This window comes from Pleurodeles waltl, chromosome 3_1 (assembly GCF_031143425.1).
Source record: "Pleurodeles waltl isolate 20211129_DDA chromosome 3_1, aPleWal1.hap1.20221129, whole genome shotgun sequence".
Lineage (NCBI taxonomy): Eukaryota > Metazoa > Chordata > Amphibia > Caudata > Salamandridae > Pleurodeles > Pleurodeles waltl.
This window is the reverse complement of record NC_090440.1, coordinates 1,334,680,742-1,334,698,587: the sequence shown is the minus strand read 5'-3', so window position 1 is coordinate 1,334,698,587 and position 17,846 is coordinate 1,334,680,742. Positions and strand designations below refer to the sequence as shown.

General features: G+C 44.9%; 1 protein-coding gene across 3 annotated transcripts in view; it reads right to left on the bottom strand.

Moving 5' to 3' along the window:
- Positions 1–17,846, bottom strand: part of SIDT2 (SID1 transmembrane family member 2) — a 278,793-nt gene that overhangs the window by 73,984 nt on the left and 186,963 nt on the right. For all 3 annotated transcript variants that reach the window (XM_069224701.1, XM_069224702.1, XM_069224703.1), the window contains 4 exons: positions 10,190–10,313; positions 9,669–9,786; positions 5,546–5,682; positions 4,490–4,598 (listed from right to left, as the gene is read on the bottom strand). In XM_069224701.1, coding sequence (XP_069080802.1) covers positions 4,490–4,598; positions 5,546–5,682; positions 9,669–9,786; positions 10,190–10,313 — 488 coding nt within the window. The remainder of the gene's footprint in view (positions 1–4,489; positions 4,599–5,545; positions 5,683–9,668; positions 9,787–10,189; positions 10,314–17,846) is intronic.

The following is a 17,846-nucleotide window of genomic DNA, read 5'->3' as shown; positions in this document are numbered from 1 at the left end:
AACAAATATATACAGTACATCAGGTTATGTTCACCTGGTCGTACAGCCATCGTTCCACTTTGGGCTTACAGTATGCACTATCATACTATGTGTTACCTTCTAAACTGTTAACTCAACTAATGTGAACGTGGGAGAGCACGTTGTAGGGGCAGTTATCTGCTGTGGTGTGAATGGGGCGTGCACTTGCATTGAGCTTGCTCATCTAGGGGGTCTGTATGTTAACTGTAGCCACAATCCTCCCCTCCGTCCAGTGTGTTAGTGGGCTCTGCTCCGGCTAAGTGCCATTTCCCTCTCTAGCTTGGACACACAGGCTTGGCTTATTTTGGCGCAGGTGCGGTGAGTCCCAGCTTCCCTCCCTGTACATCAGTTCCTTCAGACCTCACTGTGCCTTGCTGGAGCTATCACTCACAGTCCTCCACATCCCCTCTCCTCCTTAAGCGGTGCCATTGTCCACCACTGGAAGGATTTCGTCCTCTCAAAAGCTCCCTTGCCCCCACCCCCTCACCCCGCGTCTCTGAGCCTCCCAGGCCTCTAATATCTCTGTCCACAATGGGGCTATGTGATGCACCCGCACCCCCTGGGCCTCCTCCCTTCGTAATACCTGCAACTCAGCCTGGGCCCAGGTTGACACATCTCTTCTCCAGTCCACCAAGGCTGGGCCCACAGCTGATTTCCAGGTCATGGCAAGCCGACGCATGAGCAAGACTAGGGCGAGGTCCAAGAACCGGCTACCAACTCTTCTAGAGGCTGGCCTCGTATGTAGGCCCAGCAAACACAACAAGGGGTCCTGGTCTAGCTGTGTACCAAGGGTTCCCCCCAGATCCCCCAGAGCACCCCTCCAATACCTCTGTATATCGGGACAATCCCAGACCATGTGGTCGAAATCTGTATCTACAGCGTTACATCTGGGATATTCCCTGGGTTCACCACCATATATTACTCTGAGCCTGTGAGGAGTGAGGTAAGTTCTGTGCACATAATTATATTGGATATATTGGAAGAGTGTATTTGGGGACACTCTATGGAACATTCTGCGTCCGTTAGCTCCTTGCCAAACGACCCCTCCCATTTCGTCCGTAGGGTCTGTAAGGACTCCAAGACAGCTTCATTATGGGCACTGTAGAGCCAGGGGATCAAATTAGTATCTTCCCCTATTGTCAATAAAAGGTGTAGTATTGTATGTGTCTCTGGCTCTGTGTTGATCGTGGGCCACAATTCCCTCACAGCAAGTATCAATATCCGATACAGCAGAAATCGTCCCCCCAGGACCCTATCCTCCTCCATTAACTCCGTGGATGGGCGCAGTACCCCCTCTCCGAAGATGTCCCCTAGGGTCGTCACCTCCAACTAAGTCCAAGCCCCCACTCGGCTTTGCAGCAAGGTGCGGCTCGGAGTCCCCAGAGGTATCCCAATCAGTCGTATCTCAGGGTAGAAGGCCACTGTCATTCCTGTGCGTCTCAGACACCATCTCCAGCAGGCCAGGGGCACCATCCGCATGACGTTCTGATTTGGCGAGGTAATCCTGGCACCAAGCATACCATCCAGCAAAAGGTCAGTACTTATGTTGCCTCGGGATGTGCTGAGATCCAGACAGTTCGCACCCGCCAACCACTTAGCGGCCCAATGGAGTTGGCATGATAAATAATATAATTGGGCAGCGAAGGATGGACAAAGACTTCCGCTGTCGGCCCCGTCCCAGAGGAGCTCACTAAGGAGCGCATTCAATTCCCTGAACCAGCTCATCGGTATAGTCACCGGGAGGTTATTAAAGTAGTACAATAGGCAGGGTACCATAAACATTTTGAATAATGACACTCTGGCCATCATAGAGATCTTAAGAGAACGCCACGCACGACTTCAAGGACCGGAGTGCTGCACCTAGATAGATTCCCGTCACGGAGAGCTCTTAGATCGTGAAATACCTGTATGCCCAGATATCTGAAAGTGCGGGGGGACCATGGGATATCAAGAGGACAGGAGGAGGGGCGCTCCATGACCGCAGTCAGTGGAAAGACGTATGTCTTTTTCCTGTTTAATCAGAGGCCGGACGGACCTCCAAATTCCTCAAGCAGTGTGAGCGCCCAGGGGATTCCCGATGTGCAGTCCCTTAAGTAAATTAGTAGGTCATCAGCGTAGAGCGCTATGACATGTTCCACCTGACCCCACTGCACCCCTCTAACATGCCCCTCCATTCGAAACTGTGCTGCGAGAGGTTCAATGGCAAGCGCAAACAGCAGAGGTGAAAGGGGCATCCCTGCCTGGTGCCTCGGAATATGGGATAAGTGGCCGACACCACCCCGCCCGCCCTCACCACCGGTTGACAGTACAGCAGTTTGACCCATTATGACCATTTCTCCCCTAAGCCCATTTGAGTCACCACTGACCTCAGGTAATCCCACCTTAAGGAGAAGAATGCTTTCTCGAGATCACCGAGAGAAGGACAGCCCACAGGGTGTCGCTCCTCACGTGGTATATGTAGAAGTGTGAGTAGCCGTCTCAGGTTCAGGGAGGTGTTACGCTCCGGTACAAAACCATTCTGGTCTTCGTGTATGAGGTGGGGTATGTGTTGTAACAACCCATTAGCTAGGGTTTTGCTCAGGATCTTGAAGTTACAGTTTAACATGGTCTGAAGTCGGTCACTGAAGCCTTGCGTGTTTTGGTCTTAGGCAGGGGGACCACTAACGCCTCCTGTAGTGTGGCAGGGAGTATGCCTCTGTCAAATGCCTCATTGTAAAGGACAACCAGTGTGGGTGCTAGAATATCTGCATATGTCCTGTAAAACTCCATAGGGAGTCCATCCGAGCCTGGCGTCTTGCCTGCTTCTAATTGTGCAATAGCGGGTTTTACCTCTTCTAGGGTGATTGGTGCACCCAGGGTTCCCTATCTTCCTGTTTTAGAGTACTGAGTGGAAGGGACCGCAAGTGATGTCCCAGCGACTGTGGCAGGTTTTCCTCGGGTTGTCTATAGAGGGTCATGTAATATGATTTAAAAGCTTCATTTATTTCAGACTGCTAGGAAGGTGGCATGTCTGGTAGTGGTGATTGTGGAGGTGGTAAATGTGGTAGGGGTGGCAAAGGGTTGGTGGCCTTGTCCATCTTTTTTGCGTTTGGGCGGTATGGAGACATCCAAAGTCTCTTGGAAAGACGGTTGTCTTTTAGAAGGTGGGAAGGTAGTGGCTGAGGAGTCGGTGGCTTTGCAAATCCATCCAGTTTTTGGTTGGATGTGAAGCTGCTTTTTGTTTAGTCTAATTTCTCCTGAAGCTTGTGGAAAATTAGCTCCACTGTAGGCCCGACAGTCTTTTTTGGTGTGACTTCGATGTTGTTGGCACCAAGCCGACTTTAGATTTCAGCTCCTAAGCTGTAGATGCTGACAGACAGTTCGAAATGTGTAGTGGCTGTTGAGGTCATTGGTGCCTAAGTGTTCGGCTTTGGGTGGTGTTTTGGCACTGAGCTGGAGGGTGGAGCGTCCAAACTGAATTCTCGGTGCAGACGATGGCCTTCATGCAATGGTGGTCCAAAGGCATCTTGATGTGGAGGTGTCTGCTTTTTTTGATGGCTCGGTTTGAGAGTAAGGGGCAGTGGGTAGCGTACTCACTGTGCAAGATTCCACTGTTACATTGGTGATCTCGAACTCCGGACTAGATTCCAAGCTGGTCTCGAACGAGAAAGCCTCCTTTTCTGCCACCGATCACAGAGCATTTTCGTCAAGCAGAATGCTCGACAGGCCTCACAATCCTCTTCCTTGTGATCCAGAGAAAGACAATGGTTACAGTCCAGATGGAAGTCGGTACTTGGCTACTTTGAGTGACAATGCAGGCAGAATCAAAATGGCATCTGTTCCATTCCCAGGAGGGCATTGTCTGGAAACGACACTGGAGACTGAGTTCAAAGGACCCCTAGGGGGGAGGACCTCTGGGGACTGCAACAGAGTCATGTCTGACTCGACGGTTGGTTCTCCCTCAACAAGCTGAGAGGAGAAACGCGATCAATAACAATACCAAAATTAGACAGAAATAGAACCGAAAGAGATTCGACGACGGTCTCAACTCGGAGTGTAAGCACACACGTCCAAACCTGACAGCAGAGAAAAAGCAATCTAATAATGGAGTTGTTGCCCATTCGCAGTATCACAGAGAAGGAGGAGTCACTGTACCTTGTGACTCAAAAGACTTTCTTTGAAGAAAAACAACCTGCACACATTCTGACCCACCACTAGATGGCCTGAGTGTGCAGAGCACATGTATCTATAGCCACACATGCCTCAAACATATATTAACTTTTATGACTCCAGAGCGATGTCCAGGTAAAAAAACCAAATTGCCATTTGTGTAAAGGCATTTTTAACTTCAAAAAACCAACACTCACGGCAGACGTTTAAAATGTCTCTACAGTGATACAACCTCAACTTTCACACACTAGTTTGAGCACAATAAGACACATTTGTGTGGCGCAGTGCATATGTTTTGAGAGAAGAGGTAAAGGATTCTTACCTAGTTTCCAGCGGCCCATGTAGTAGAGTTGGCAGCTCAGCAGCAATGTGGCTACTATGTGAATCACAGAGAAGATGATCCAGAAAACCAAGTTCCTTTTTCCAAAAACCTGAAGAAATCGATGGATACACATTCTTCAGAAAAAAAACAAGTAATTTACAGGGCACGATGTTTGTCTACGAGCTGGGCCATGAACAATGCCGCACGAGGCATCTGTAGCATCATTTTATGCACACAATTTACAATCAGTTTCTGCAATTAGATAATAGAACTCCCTCTTCTGCCAAAGCACAAAAGGTCATCTTCCAATTAGAATATTGTTGGCTAACCAGCTCTGCTAAAAACCTGCGATGCTCAGCACTAACGACTCACATTACTGCTGGCACAGTCATATAATCGAATTTTAAGACTACCGTGCAAGCACATACCCATTTTAATTGTAAAAACTAAACTATAAAGTATGGCAAATGTCTACTACTGTCTATGCTCCTTTCCTTTCCTACGTTCCAAGTCTCTTGCTCTCACCATGGTTCTCATTACTGTTCACTCCTTCCATCCCTTAGTTTTCCACCTTTCCTGTAATTTCTACATTTAATTTGATGTTTCAAAACTGTTATCTCCTTCTCTCTTCTTTGTCTCCCTTTGCTTCCCTCCTGATACCCTTCCAATTTTTGTGAGCGAGGGAAAGTAAGGCTCTCATGCTCTTGTGCACCTAATTAGTGAGCCAGCAAACATGCCTTTACTGTGTAGTGTTGGCTCACCCAATGGATTTCTGAGTCCAACCCAGAAGACTTAGAATGCTGCTGCTTGTGCAATATGTAACAGATAAGCCTAAGTGAGCAGGTGGTCCAGACGATTATGGAGCAAAACCAACATGCTGTGCCTATGAAAACACAATTCTCGCTTCTAACGAAGAAACCTAGCAGGGCACAAGGCTAGACAATGGTATCATGTCCAACGTACCTTTCTTCAATTCCTAACATTAATATCCCTATTAATATTCTTATTTTTATTCCAGTCTTGAGTGGAAGATTACCATCAAGGAAAGAAGCTCACCACACCAAGGACGGAGAAGAAGATGACAAAGGCAAGGCAGGCATAGGCACTGTAGGCACTGGCGTTGATGTCAGAGTGCCGCTTCTGGTACAGCTTCAGCATGCAGAGGCCGGCGATCATGTACATGAATGATGTGTCTGCAGATTCAGGAAAAAAAAAGTAGGGCAAGAGGTCAGTTGGAAGGGGTTGATTGTATGGTTTACATTTGAAGACATGTATGACCTTTTTCTTGTCTTCAAGTCCTAACAGTAAATATGTATACCTCATGTGACAAATCAAACACACATTTAATTTGTCATATTTCTTTTTAACTAGCCATCATTCAGAAGCCTTGTGTTAAATAGTAAGTGCACACTAACTACTTCAAATTAATTTGGGATCATTGCAATTAAGTACTCCTAAATACTTGCACATGATTACTTGACCAGTAGAAAGTACTACTACCTGTGTATAATATCAGAAACTTCGCTCCAGACCAAAATGGCATTCGTGTGTCACATCGCGACTAGATCAAAAGGTATCAGTGAAAGTCTCAAAGAAAGAATTGTTGCTTCTCATAAGTTTGTGAAGGTCTACAAACTCATTTCTAAGCAATATGAAGTCGATCATTCCACAGTCAGGATTCGTTACTAATGTAGAAAGACAGTTGCTGATTTACCTTGGACTGGGCATCCCATCATATTCACCCACGTTCAGATGCTTCAAGAGATTGCAAAGAAACCTATAAACACATCCAGGGATATGCGGACCTCCAGCAATTCAGTAAATGTCAGCGTTCATTATTCTATCATTAATAAAGGACTTACCAGGTACATGCTCTGTCACTTAAGTATGGCAAATAGAACTTGTAGAATAATGGTCCCTGGCTAAATGAGACCACAATGGAGCAGTTCAGCTGTAATGCATAACATTTGGCATACAAATACTGTATATCACCACACGAATCACACACCAACTGTCAATCACAGGAGTTAGAGGACTGAATATTTGGGCATGATTTGGAGCAGCAAAAACCAGATGCATCACAATCATCGAGTCTACCATAAATTCCTCTATGTACCACCTCATTCTAGATGGAAATGTAGAGACCAACGGATGAAAGTGAACCATGCAACAGAACAATGAACTAAAACACTATAGGACATCTATGACTGAATGACTGAAAAAGAAAATAATCAGGATTTTGAAATGGACAAGTCAAAAGTTCAGAACTCAAACCCATTAGAAAGAGGAGCAGGCCAGAATTACTCCCCAGCAATATGATAGAGACTATTTTTACTTTAAGTTTTTTCTGATAAGGGGTTCTGTTTCGGAATCATGTGGCACACGTTTTCACTATTGGCTACTGATTTTAAGCAGATGTTTTGCTTTATAAATATTCACAAAGAGAACTCTGTGTGTTATTTCTCAAACGAGGTCAGATTTACCTATTGTTAGGACCTGGTGAGCACTAAATAAAGACCATAGATACTAATATGCAAAAACATGGACTCAAGTAGGGTACTTTCAATGAAGAGAAAAGAGGGACAAGTCCTAGTAAGAGCGAGGTAGCATGTCTAAAAGGGGCCGAAACAACTGAGTGAGAAAGGAAAGACTGGGTGTTAGTCTAGAACTGGGGAAGAGAACTGCAATTGGAAAGGCAGATATGTGAGTGAAAAGGGCAAGAAAACGGGTTTTAAGAGAGCAGGCATCAATGAGGATAGAATGGAAGACATATGTAGAAAAGGAAGAGGGGCGAGTAAGGAGGGAAAAAGTCTAGACAGGGCAGAGAGACTTGCACTAGATAGGGATACACATTTTTATAAAGGGCAGAGAAGAGAGACCTAGAAGAAGAGATGGGCAAGGAAAAAGGGAGGCAAGCAATTCTGGAGAGAACACACATGGATGAAATGGGAGAGGAGAGAATGGGATATGCAGTAAGACCAGGGACAAGTGCACTACAAAGGGAGGGGGGAGGAGACGTGGCTAGATATTGCAAGAAGACATGAGATGGTAGAAAGCAAATAGGAAGACAGGTCCAGAGAGAGGTGAATAAGAAGGCTGTTGAAAACAGAACTGCTACGACCAGCAAGCAATAACCTCCATTACCTACTGGGTCATAATGGATGCACCTGTCATGAGGAGACATCTGTCTACAAAGGGAAGAGCAATCAGATGGAGTGTTGAGAAGTTCCCCTTTTTCATTCACAGTTTTGTAGATTTAAATGTCAATATGTCCATTTCAGAACCTGCTCATAATTTGACCATTCTGGCAGACCAGAATGCTTACCTGTGCACCAGACCCATCTCGCTTTTCCTTTGAAAAGTACTTTACATGATTTAAACATATTGCTCGCCAACAGTGTTAAACTCTTATGGTTGGCAGGGGTCCACCCAAAGTGATACTTCCTATAATAGGTTCAGACATGACTAATGGTTGGTGGTAGATAATTAGAGAAGTAGTGTAAAGGACTTTTTTACCTGCACCTTAAGAGAAGGACTTCCTAAGGATCTCCTTGGTATATCAGTATGCTATGTCATAATTAGAATCCTCTCATTGTATGTGAAGTGCACAAGGGAGTTTCAATACATGTGAGATAGGGCAGCCATAGTGGGTTACCCCCATGTGTGCATGTAAGAAATAACGTCATAGGGTGTGCTATATGGTTAGAGAGAGAGTTAGTGGTCTTGACTTATGATGAGTGTGCCATGCAGTTTCTGATATTTCTTCCTCACTCTACAATTGGTTGTAATGATGACTACAGCTGTCTTACTTCAATAATCATACCGAGTAAAGTGAAGGAAATAACATTTCTTGTACAGGACCTGCACCAAGCCAGCTCCTGCAGGTCACCATTTGACTTGGCAGGTTTAGCAACACAGGCACACATGAATGGGTCAAAAGCATAGCAAGGGTTCCACACCCTTCACTGAACAAAATGGCTTGCACGCTGAACCTACTCATTATGTGTCATGTGCTTGGCAAGAGGGTGTCTGGAAGAAATGCACAAAGTGACAGTTTACCTGAAATGGGCTACCAGACAGCTGTGGTATAAAAGTCATTTCATGCTGATAGCTTTCCACCAAAGGCTTGGAACGGACTTTAAATGTGACTGGGCCATAGGATTTGGGACAACTGACAAAGAACTGGCTTCACGAATCCTGAACACAGATTTTATCTAACCAGGTTTAATATTAAACACGGTCCACTTTTTAGTGGCTTTTCCCTCGGTAGGCACTTGCTTAGCCTCTCTCAAGCTGCCCATGCGATCCTTTTTTGCACTTTGTACGGCAACTTTAGAGCCCGCTTTTTACACCCAATTTTATTGGGCAAGCACTTTATATGTTCGAGGAAGAGGAGTTAATGCCATAAAAACTATTTATGTTACTGAACTTATTACCTTAATAAAATTAATATTCTTTAGAAAGAATAACATAGATTATACAGTATATTTGTTATAATGATGTTTGCATTGATTGAGAAAATAAATCTATCATACACTACCCTCAGTGAATAAGTTTTGACTTAACCTCACTACATCTGAAAGCCAAAACCTAAGGTGAGAAAGTTGTTTAGAGTCTGAAGTAATACCCACTTCCCGTCTCTCCAAGGTGAGAGAAGCGACACTTCTGACACTGATTGAGTAATGGCCCTCGAGCCACACAGTCTGTCTGACAATTGGCCTGACAAGGTAAATCAGAGGGCAGACGTATCTTAATAATCAAAGAATATGAAGAGAGAAATAAGGAAGGCAAGGAGCAAGGCAGTTATCTCTAGAGCAGGAAATGACAAAAGGGTGTGGACAGGGGAATGTTGGCAGAAATTAGCAAAAAACAAGTAAGAATGTATGATGCATTTAGAGAGAGAATATGTGAATGAACAGGAGTCAGTCAGGAAAAGAGATGCGGAAAAAGACAGATAAACATGTCTCACACAAGAAGAGTGGGCGGGGGGGGGGGGTGTTGAGCACAAGAAAGGGTTAGGAGTTGGGAGATGGAAAGCTATAAAGGTAAAAAGGACATAATGTAGGTCGACCTTAAACACTGCAGTAACAAGAGACGGAGAAGAAATGTTAGCTGCACATTGAGTGATTGAAGCACAGGTTTTCTGCCTGCTCAATTAATAAAGAGCCATTTTACTCACCAAATTGGAAGTTGGTGTAGTTGGGGCAGACATGGTAGCAGGCGCTCAGCAACCCTTCCATCATGAGAGCTGTGCCCATAGCATAGAACACCCCAAAGTGTTTGGGAATACCACACTCCTGTACATACAAAAGAAGGGTAACATCAGAATTTCACTAGTGACAAGATTTAACTCTGCCACCTTATTAGGAAAAGTAGCCCTTTACCATCTTTCATCACCGAAAGCATTTCAGGAAAACAGACACTCTCCCTCTTCTTTCAGTGCTTACCCTCATCTTCCATCAGTATTTGGTTATCTCATTTCTGAGCTCACCATTTTACACTCATCGTGATCTTAACACAATGTCCTGATTATTTCTTCAATGCTCAATATAAGCTTTCCTTAAAATTCACCTGACATTTCTTCAATGGTTACCCGTATCCTATACTCAGTGATCACCCCAATCCTACAATCAATGCTCACTCCATTCCTGCAAAGAGTGCTCCCCCTCCCCCTACTATCAATCCTCACCCATATTTTACCTCAAGGCTTGCCCGGTTGTGCATCAGAGCTCGGTTGTAGTTCAACTCTCTTTGGAGAACGATGAGCAGAAACAGCATGCCCAGCATAATGTACCCCAAGTTACTGAGGATGTTGTTAAATGCACTAGTAAAGAGAGAAACAACAAACTTATGGTGACAGACAGCAGGCACCAACATTGATCTTTGGACAATAGATTTTTAAGAACTACTCAAAAGTGCATCTGGTTCAGGGAGAAGACCCAATACAGGGCAAGGCAGCCACTGGACCAGCAGCTCCAACTTCACTCACTGAGGAATCTACACATGTGAGACAGCAGAGTTGGGAGATTTTTTGTAGGTGTGACAGCAAATGAAGAATGACTCTACACATGCACATCAGCTACAAATCACAGACGTGGCAAAAGCTGAGTCCGAGGCCACAGTTAGTCTGAAGTACATCACCAGAAAGAAGAGACCAACTCACATGATGAGTAAATAAGCTTGCACAAGCCAGTAACAGTCCTGACACCAAGTAAGATGAATTCCTAATATTAAACAGAGTGTGTGTGAACATTTTATATATGACCCCACATATTATATATCATCTACTTGCGGTCGCCAGTAAGTAGTTTTAGTTAGGTTCTAGTTTCCATTGAAAAAGCGTTTTGGCTTGCCTACATCTTTGGCATCATTTGACTAATCTTCATGAAATGTTCCCCAAAAAGTGCTCCCTAGAATCTTGTTGAGCATGGGAAGTTTCGGGGTGATCAGTCAAGCAGAGGCCGAGAAAAAGTAGGGGGTCAAAAAAAATATGTTTGCAATTTTTATTCCCCTACAGATTTTAGACACAACTACAGCCCGAACTGCTGGACGGAATTACACCAAATTTGGCAGGAAGGTAGCTCTTGGTCCAGAAAGAAACCTTTTTGTTATTTTGTATAAATCTGTTCAGTAGTTTGAGATATTTAAAGAAAATCAAATGTGTATATCTAGGGTCGCACTGCCTTTGGGAATACTGATGATCTCATGCAGCAATCTGGTTGGCTGCCAAAACTTCAACCAGGAAATGTTGGCAGCCATTTTGAGACTTTGCTTCAGCAGAGTATCAAACATTAATGTTTTAAAAAAATAAAAAAAATAGAAAAGGGGGCAGGGTACCTTTACCCTACCCCACTAGCCTTGGTGCAGGTGTCCCCCAGGGACATCCCCCCAAGGCTAAAAAGCATGTTTTTAAAAAACACACAGCGTAAATCATGACTATTTGCAAATTTCCCAGCGATTCTTAAAAAAAAAAAAAAAAAAGCACAAATATAAAATAAAAGCAAGAGTGGTCTCTGTGCTTGCTTTTATTTATGCTCTGGGAGGGCCTGGTCACAGGGGCATTGACATGAAATAGGACCGGGCGCACAAGACCTCCGTCTAGGGCTCATCAAAGCCCCAGTGACCGCCACCCCCTGGGGCACTGGTAATTAAATATGCGGGGGGCACCAGCCCGGCACCCCCCGCACCCCGGAGACTACCACCTCCCGGGGACAAAGTTAAAAAATTAATGCGAGGGGGCCCCCCTGCAGCCCTGGGGACTGCCACCTCCCTAGGACAAAGGATCTTAAAAGAATGTGGGGCTGAAGTGGGGGGTTGCGGCCCACTACAGCCCCAGGACCACCACCTTCAACAGGAGAAACTAAAGGGTGGGGGGGGGGACCTACAAACCCCAGGGCTGACTTCTTCTACCTCCCAAGGTGCCCTCCCTCGGTCAGCTCCCACCAAGCAAAAGCAAACATAGCTATGCTTTCTGCAAGAGGGAGAAGACATACAGCTGCTGCTTGCAGAAAGCAGAGTTTTCATCTGCTTCCCTGCACGCATAAACAGATGAAAACATTGCTCCCACAAAAAGGGAGCTGCTATTTTAAGCAGCTCTCTGCTTGCAGGACCAATGCTGGCTCCTGCAGGATGTGGGGAGCTCACTAGGACCGCGGGGGCCTTTAGGCCCCCACGCGGTTCTGTCAGTCTCTCCCTTCCATCCCCTAGTGCGATATGAGGGAGAGAGAGATTGCAATGGTCTTCCCATTCAATAACTTCGAAGTGTCACAGTAGCAAGATGTTTGGTTCAAACGTTATAGTTACATTTAGCAAATAAAAAAAATAAGAGTCACTTCTGGCCTACTGGTAAAGCTATTGGACTGTCACTCAATAGACTGAAGGTTCAAATCTTGGTATCTCATGCAGTATGTCTGTTTATTTACTAGTGTTTTGACTGTTGAACATACCTAGTGATGGAATATTTATGTCTTTTTGCCATCAAAATGTTTGAGTTGAATTTCATATGTATGTCTGGAAACTGCATAGTAAACGGTCACCTGTGACCTTGAGGTTAAGGTCTCAGGCCCTCACTCTGAGGGTTGAGGGATCCAGTCAAGGTGTGTTAGTAGTCACATTCCTGCTTTAATTACTTTTCAAATTCAAATATTTAAGGTATATACCGAAAATTAGCAAATACATTTTTCTTTTCAATTTGTCCTAAAATATCTCATTCTAAGTATATCTTTCATCAAGGTCTAGGAAAATTCTCTGGGTGGTTATAGGATGGCCGCAGGGCCATTTGTGGTTGGGTGGTTGTAGGGGCTTGGCTGCAGGGTCTGGCTGCATTCCAGGGCCTGCAGCCAATCCTCGCTGCACTCTTAACATGTGGTAAAATTACTTTACATTAAAAAAAATATAGAAATTCACTGAAAAAAAAAAAAAAAAAAAAAAAGAGGTTCCAGGGACGTTATAGTTAGGTTCTGAATTTACTCGCACCAAACCACTGAAATTCAGCAGTTCTATTTAGAAATATTTCAACTAACTACAACTCACACCCTAAGGTAACAATAACTTGCGCCATTGCCACACACTGCTAATCACTCCAGATATTACAGCACTCATGAACTTCTATAATGTAATAAAAAATATAAATGAAACACTAGCAGTCAAATTATTGAAGAAAAGGGTTTCTTCCTTGTGGTCCGGAGAGAGGCAGAGGTTACACACCGAGTACTGGTCGGTGTAGTGGAACTTAGCGTGGCACCAAGGGCAGAATCGAAACGGAGTCCGATCAATGAGCCTGTGACACAGTAGGCACGAGAAGGTCAGAGAAGGACTCAGGTGCCCGAAAGGGCACTTAATCGTACCCGATGTTACAATCGGATTGAGTGTAGTATGGAAAACATGTTCGAAAATGATACCAACGTTTACAGGAAAGAGAGAAGTTCCTTTTTCGGCTCCGAAGCCGTTTTTTTTCGGTACCGAAACCCCCATGGATACTGTCGGTCTCGGCTCTGAGAGGCTCTTTCGAGGCTTGCTCGATTCGACCAATCGATGTCGACTCTTTTCGGTGCCGGTTTCTCGACCCGAGTCGGAAGACTTCGGCACTATCTTGGCCTTTTTCGGTGCCGATGATGGTATTTGGTCACCGCCTTTCTTGTGAGTGGAGCCATGGCCTTCCGGCAGTGGCGTCCCCGAGGCCTTTTGTTTCTTCATTTGACTTTGGGGCAGGTGCACCCACTTTTTGTGCCGCCGTCGGTGGCCGGTCCCCGTCGGAGTCATCCGATTCCGAACCTTGGATCGAAATTCTCATTTCTTCCTCCTCGACGTCAAGGTGTTGTGTCGACTTCGATGCCATCTGCAAACGTCTTGTGTGTCGATCTCTTAAGGTCTTTTTGGATCGAAAAGCGTTGCAGGCCTCACAAGTATCCTATATGTGTTCTGGCGACAAACACAGATTACAGACCCGATGCTGGTCTGTATAAGGATACTTAGCGTGACACGTCGGACAGAAATGGAAGGGGGTCCGGTCCATGAGTCTTCGGCGACGGGTGTGGTCGGGCTGACCAGGCCTCCGTTAGGTGCGGAAGCCCCGAAGGGCCGCCAAAGTGGTTGTGTCGTCGGTGCCGATGTATTTATACTAAACCGGTCCCAAACGCAAACAATACCGACGGATTTTGATGTTTTTCTAAGTTTTCCCGATTCGAATTACGGAGCGAAGAGGAACACGTCTGAACCCGATGGCGGAAAGAAAATAATCTAAGATGGAGTCGACGCCCATGCGCAAAGGAGCCAAAAGGGAGGAGTCACTCGGTCCCGTGACTCGAAAAGACTTCTTCGAAGAAAAACAACTTGTAACACTCCGAGCCCAACACTAGATGGCAGGAACAGTGCACAGCATGTGAATCTACAGCTCCACATGCCGTCGAACATATAGTTATAGGGTATCCACCTTTCCCAGAGAGAAATACTGGCCATTTGTTCATCTTTTAAGGTTCTGCAAAAGCCTGAACATGATACTTAAAAAGAACCTTAAATAAAATAATCTGTTTAGATTTTTAGCTTGGCCTTTCTGTCTTTGTTTCTTTTAATTAACATTCAGGAGTCATTAAGGAGGCTCTACAACACATTTTAAAGGATTTTCTTCTTATAATTACAGTTTTAATTAGGTACTGATAAGGGGAAAAATGAAATAGGTTACCTACCTGTAACTGTAGTTCTACAGTACTGGGCACTTTCATAGATTCACATGCTTGAATCCTTCCCTGTCGTCGAGATGGGAGTCGCCGGTGAAATACAGAAGCTATGCTAAAGTGCATGTAAAGATTGAGTGCATTAGGCCTTAAAATTAGAAACATATCACAGTCGGTTTGTAAAAAAAGGACCAAACTCTGATGTCAACCAATCAGGTCACATCACCCTCTAGAACCATCCTGTGAGGAGCTGACTTATCTCAGATTTTCCAAGCACTAGTGCTGTAATATAGATAGTACTGAGAGAATGAAGGTGAGCTCCCCAGGGAAGGTGGGTGGGTCGCATGTGAATTTATGAAAGTGTCCAATACTTGAGATCTACAGTTACAGGAAAGTAACTTATTTCTTACTCCAGTACTGGAACTTTCATAGATTCACATGCTTGAATCAGAGTAGTGAGTAACACATTATCTACATATTTTCTACATGTTCAATAGCAACATAGTATTATATATGTGAAAGAGTGTGACAAAATTCTCAGAAGTCATTTCTTGCGGTCTAGAGTCTGGAGAGCATAAAGTTATTACTTTTATAGAAAATATGACTCTATACAAAACAAGCGGATGGAGGGTAGAAATAAAATGGCTCACCTTCATTGGAATAGATTTCTAAGGACTGCCTATCCAACCGATGAATCTTAAAGCAACTCTGTATCCAGGAAATAGTGCCGTGTGAAAGCATGTGCTGTCTTCCATGTTGCAGCACGACAGATGTCCTGTATTGATACACCTGCGAACAGTGCACAGGATGTGGCTATTGCTCTGGTGGAATGTGCACGCACACTTGTTTTCAATGGTCTGTCCGCCCTCTGATGGCAGAAAATGATTGTGTCATTAATCCATCGACAAATAGTCTGTTTAGTTATAGGGTGCCCTTTTCTAGATGAACTGAAGGCTATGAATATCTGGTTAGTTTTCCTTAAGGACTTCATTCTGTCAAAATAAAATGCGATGCATCTTTTAAGATAGAGTGAATGCAGGGTTCTTTCTGCAGTAGTTTGGGGATTTGTGAATAATGACTTCATTAATATGAAAATCCAAAGGCACCTTAGGGATGAATTTAGGATTGGTGCTCAGAATAACTATCATTTTTTAATTGTAAGAAAGGCTCCTGTATCGTGAAAGCCTGGATTTCGCTTACCCTTCGCGCAGAAGTAAGGGCAAGGAGGAGAGCCACCTTCCATGTGAGAACCTTGATGTCCGCCCTGTGAATGGGTTCAAAGGGCTCCTTCATGAGGTGGCCGAGGATGATGTTAAGTTGCCATGCTGGAGGTGGGGCTTTCACCGGAGGAAAGGATGTGAAGACATCGTTCAAGAATTGCTTTATTAACCTCAGCGAACATAAAGATGGTTTGCCTGGTATTCTCCTTTATCGAGAAATAGCTACCAGATGGACTCTGATGGACGCATGGACAAGCACTGAGCGTGCCAGCTGTAAGAAATATGGTAAAACTCTTTCCGGGTATTTATTCATGGCTTCGCACCACAAACAAAATTGCTTACACTTAAGGCGGTACGTTATATTTGTGCTATCTGCCCAAGCTTTAGCTAGTATGTCCTTGCAATCACTTGGTATGTCTAAGCGGTTGAATTTGTTGAATTCAGGAGCCATCCCGATAAGTTCAGAGACTTGGGATCCGGGTGTCTTACTTGTCTCTGGTTGATGGGGAGCAGCTCCAGAATTGGTTTCATCCTGATGGGTGGACATGAGGATAGGAGAGGTAACACTGTGTACCAAGGTTGAAGTGGCCACGCTGGAGCTATCAGAATTATCTGGCAGGGTTCCGACTTTATTTTCCTGATTACCCTTGTGAGGAGAGGAATTGGAGGAAAGGCGTATGCATAAATCCCTGACCATGCAATCGAAAATGCTTCCCCCCACGATCCTTGTTGGTGATACCAACTTGTGTAATATTGGAATTTGGCATTCTGGGAAGTTGCAAACACATCCAGATTTGATTTTCCCCACTGGTCAAATATTCCACCCAGTGTCCGCTGATCTAACTCCCACTCGTGAGGAGATGTTGTCAACCTGCTCAACGAATCCTCAATGGTATTTTGCAGGCCTGGGACATGCTCTGCTGTTCTGTGCACTGAGTATTGAATACATCAACTCCAAATGGTCAACGTTTCTCGAGATAATAGGTGGGAACGCATTCCTCCTTGTTTGTTGAGATAGTGCATTGTGGTGGTATTGACCGTCCTGACAAGCATTGTCAATCCTCAAATTACTCGGAGGAAGGCTTGCAAAGCTTAATATACTGCTTTCAGCTCGAGAAGGTTGATGTGAAAGAGATGGTGAGAGCGGGGCCATTTGCCACTCACTCGAAGGTCCTGCAGGCATGCACCCCATCCAGTCATGGACGCGTCCGTTGTTACAGTTAGTGGAGGGATCTATGGTAAAAAGTGCAGACCTTGTGAAATGTTTTTGGGAACTGTCCACCAATCGAGAGAAGCTATCATGAGCGGAGTGATGTGGATTGTGTCCTCGAAGGATCCTTGTGCTTTCTTCCATTGCTTGTCTAGTTCCTCTTGAATCGGACGCATGTGAAGACGACAGTGGGGAATGAGGCTTATACAAGATGACATCATCCCTAGCAAGGATTTGGACTGTCGAACTGAAAGACTTTTTTCTTTGGATTTGCTTCGCTAGGGAGATTAGCTTGTTCTACCTGTCCCGTGTTGGGTAGGCTTTGGTTTGTTGCGTGTCCAATATAGCCCCTAGGAAGGCTATCTGAGTCAAAGGTTGGAGTAGCGATTTTTCCCTGTTGAGAGCGAGGCCCAAGTCCACGAAAAGGCACAGGGTCGCCTTGACGGACTTGCGCACTGACTAGACGTTGGGAGCTTTCACTAGCCAGTCATCTAGATAAGGAAAAATCTGGCGTTTCTTCCTTCTCAGGTAGGCTGGGACTGGAGCCAAACATTTGGTGAAGATTTGTGGTGCCGATCGTAGTCTAAAGGGAAGGACCTTGAATTGAATGTGTCTGCCGTTCACGACAAATCTTAGGAACTCCCTGTGTAGTGAGTGAATAGGAATGTGGAAGTACGCGTCTTGAAGGTCCAAAGAAGCCATATCGTCTGCTCTGTTTAGAAGTTGTAGGACGTCTTGTAGACTGACCATCCGGA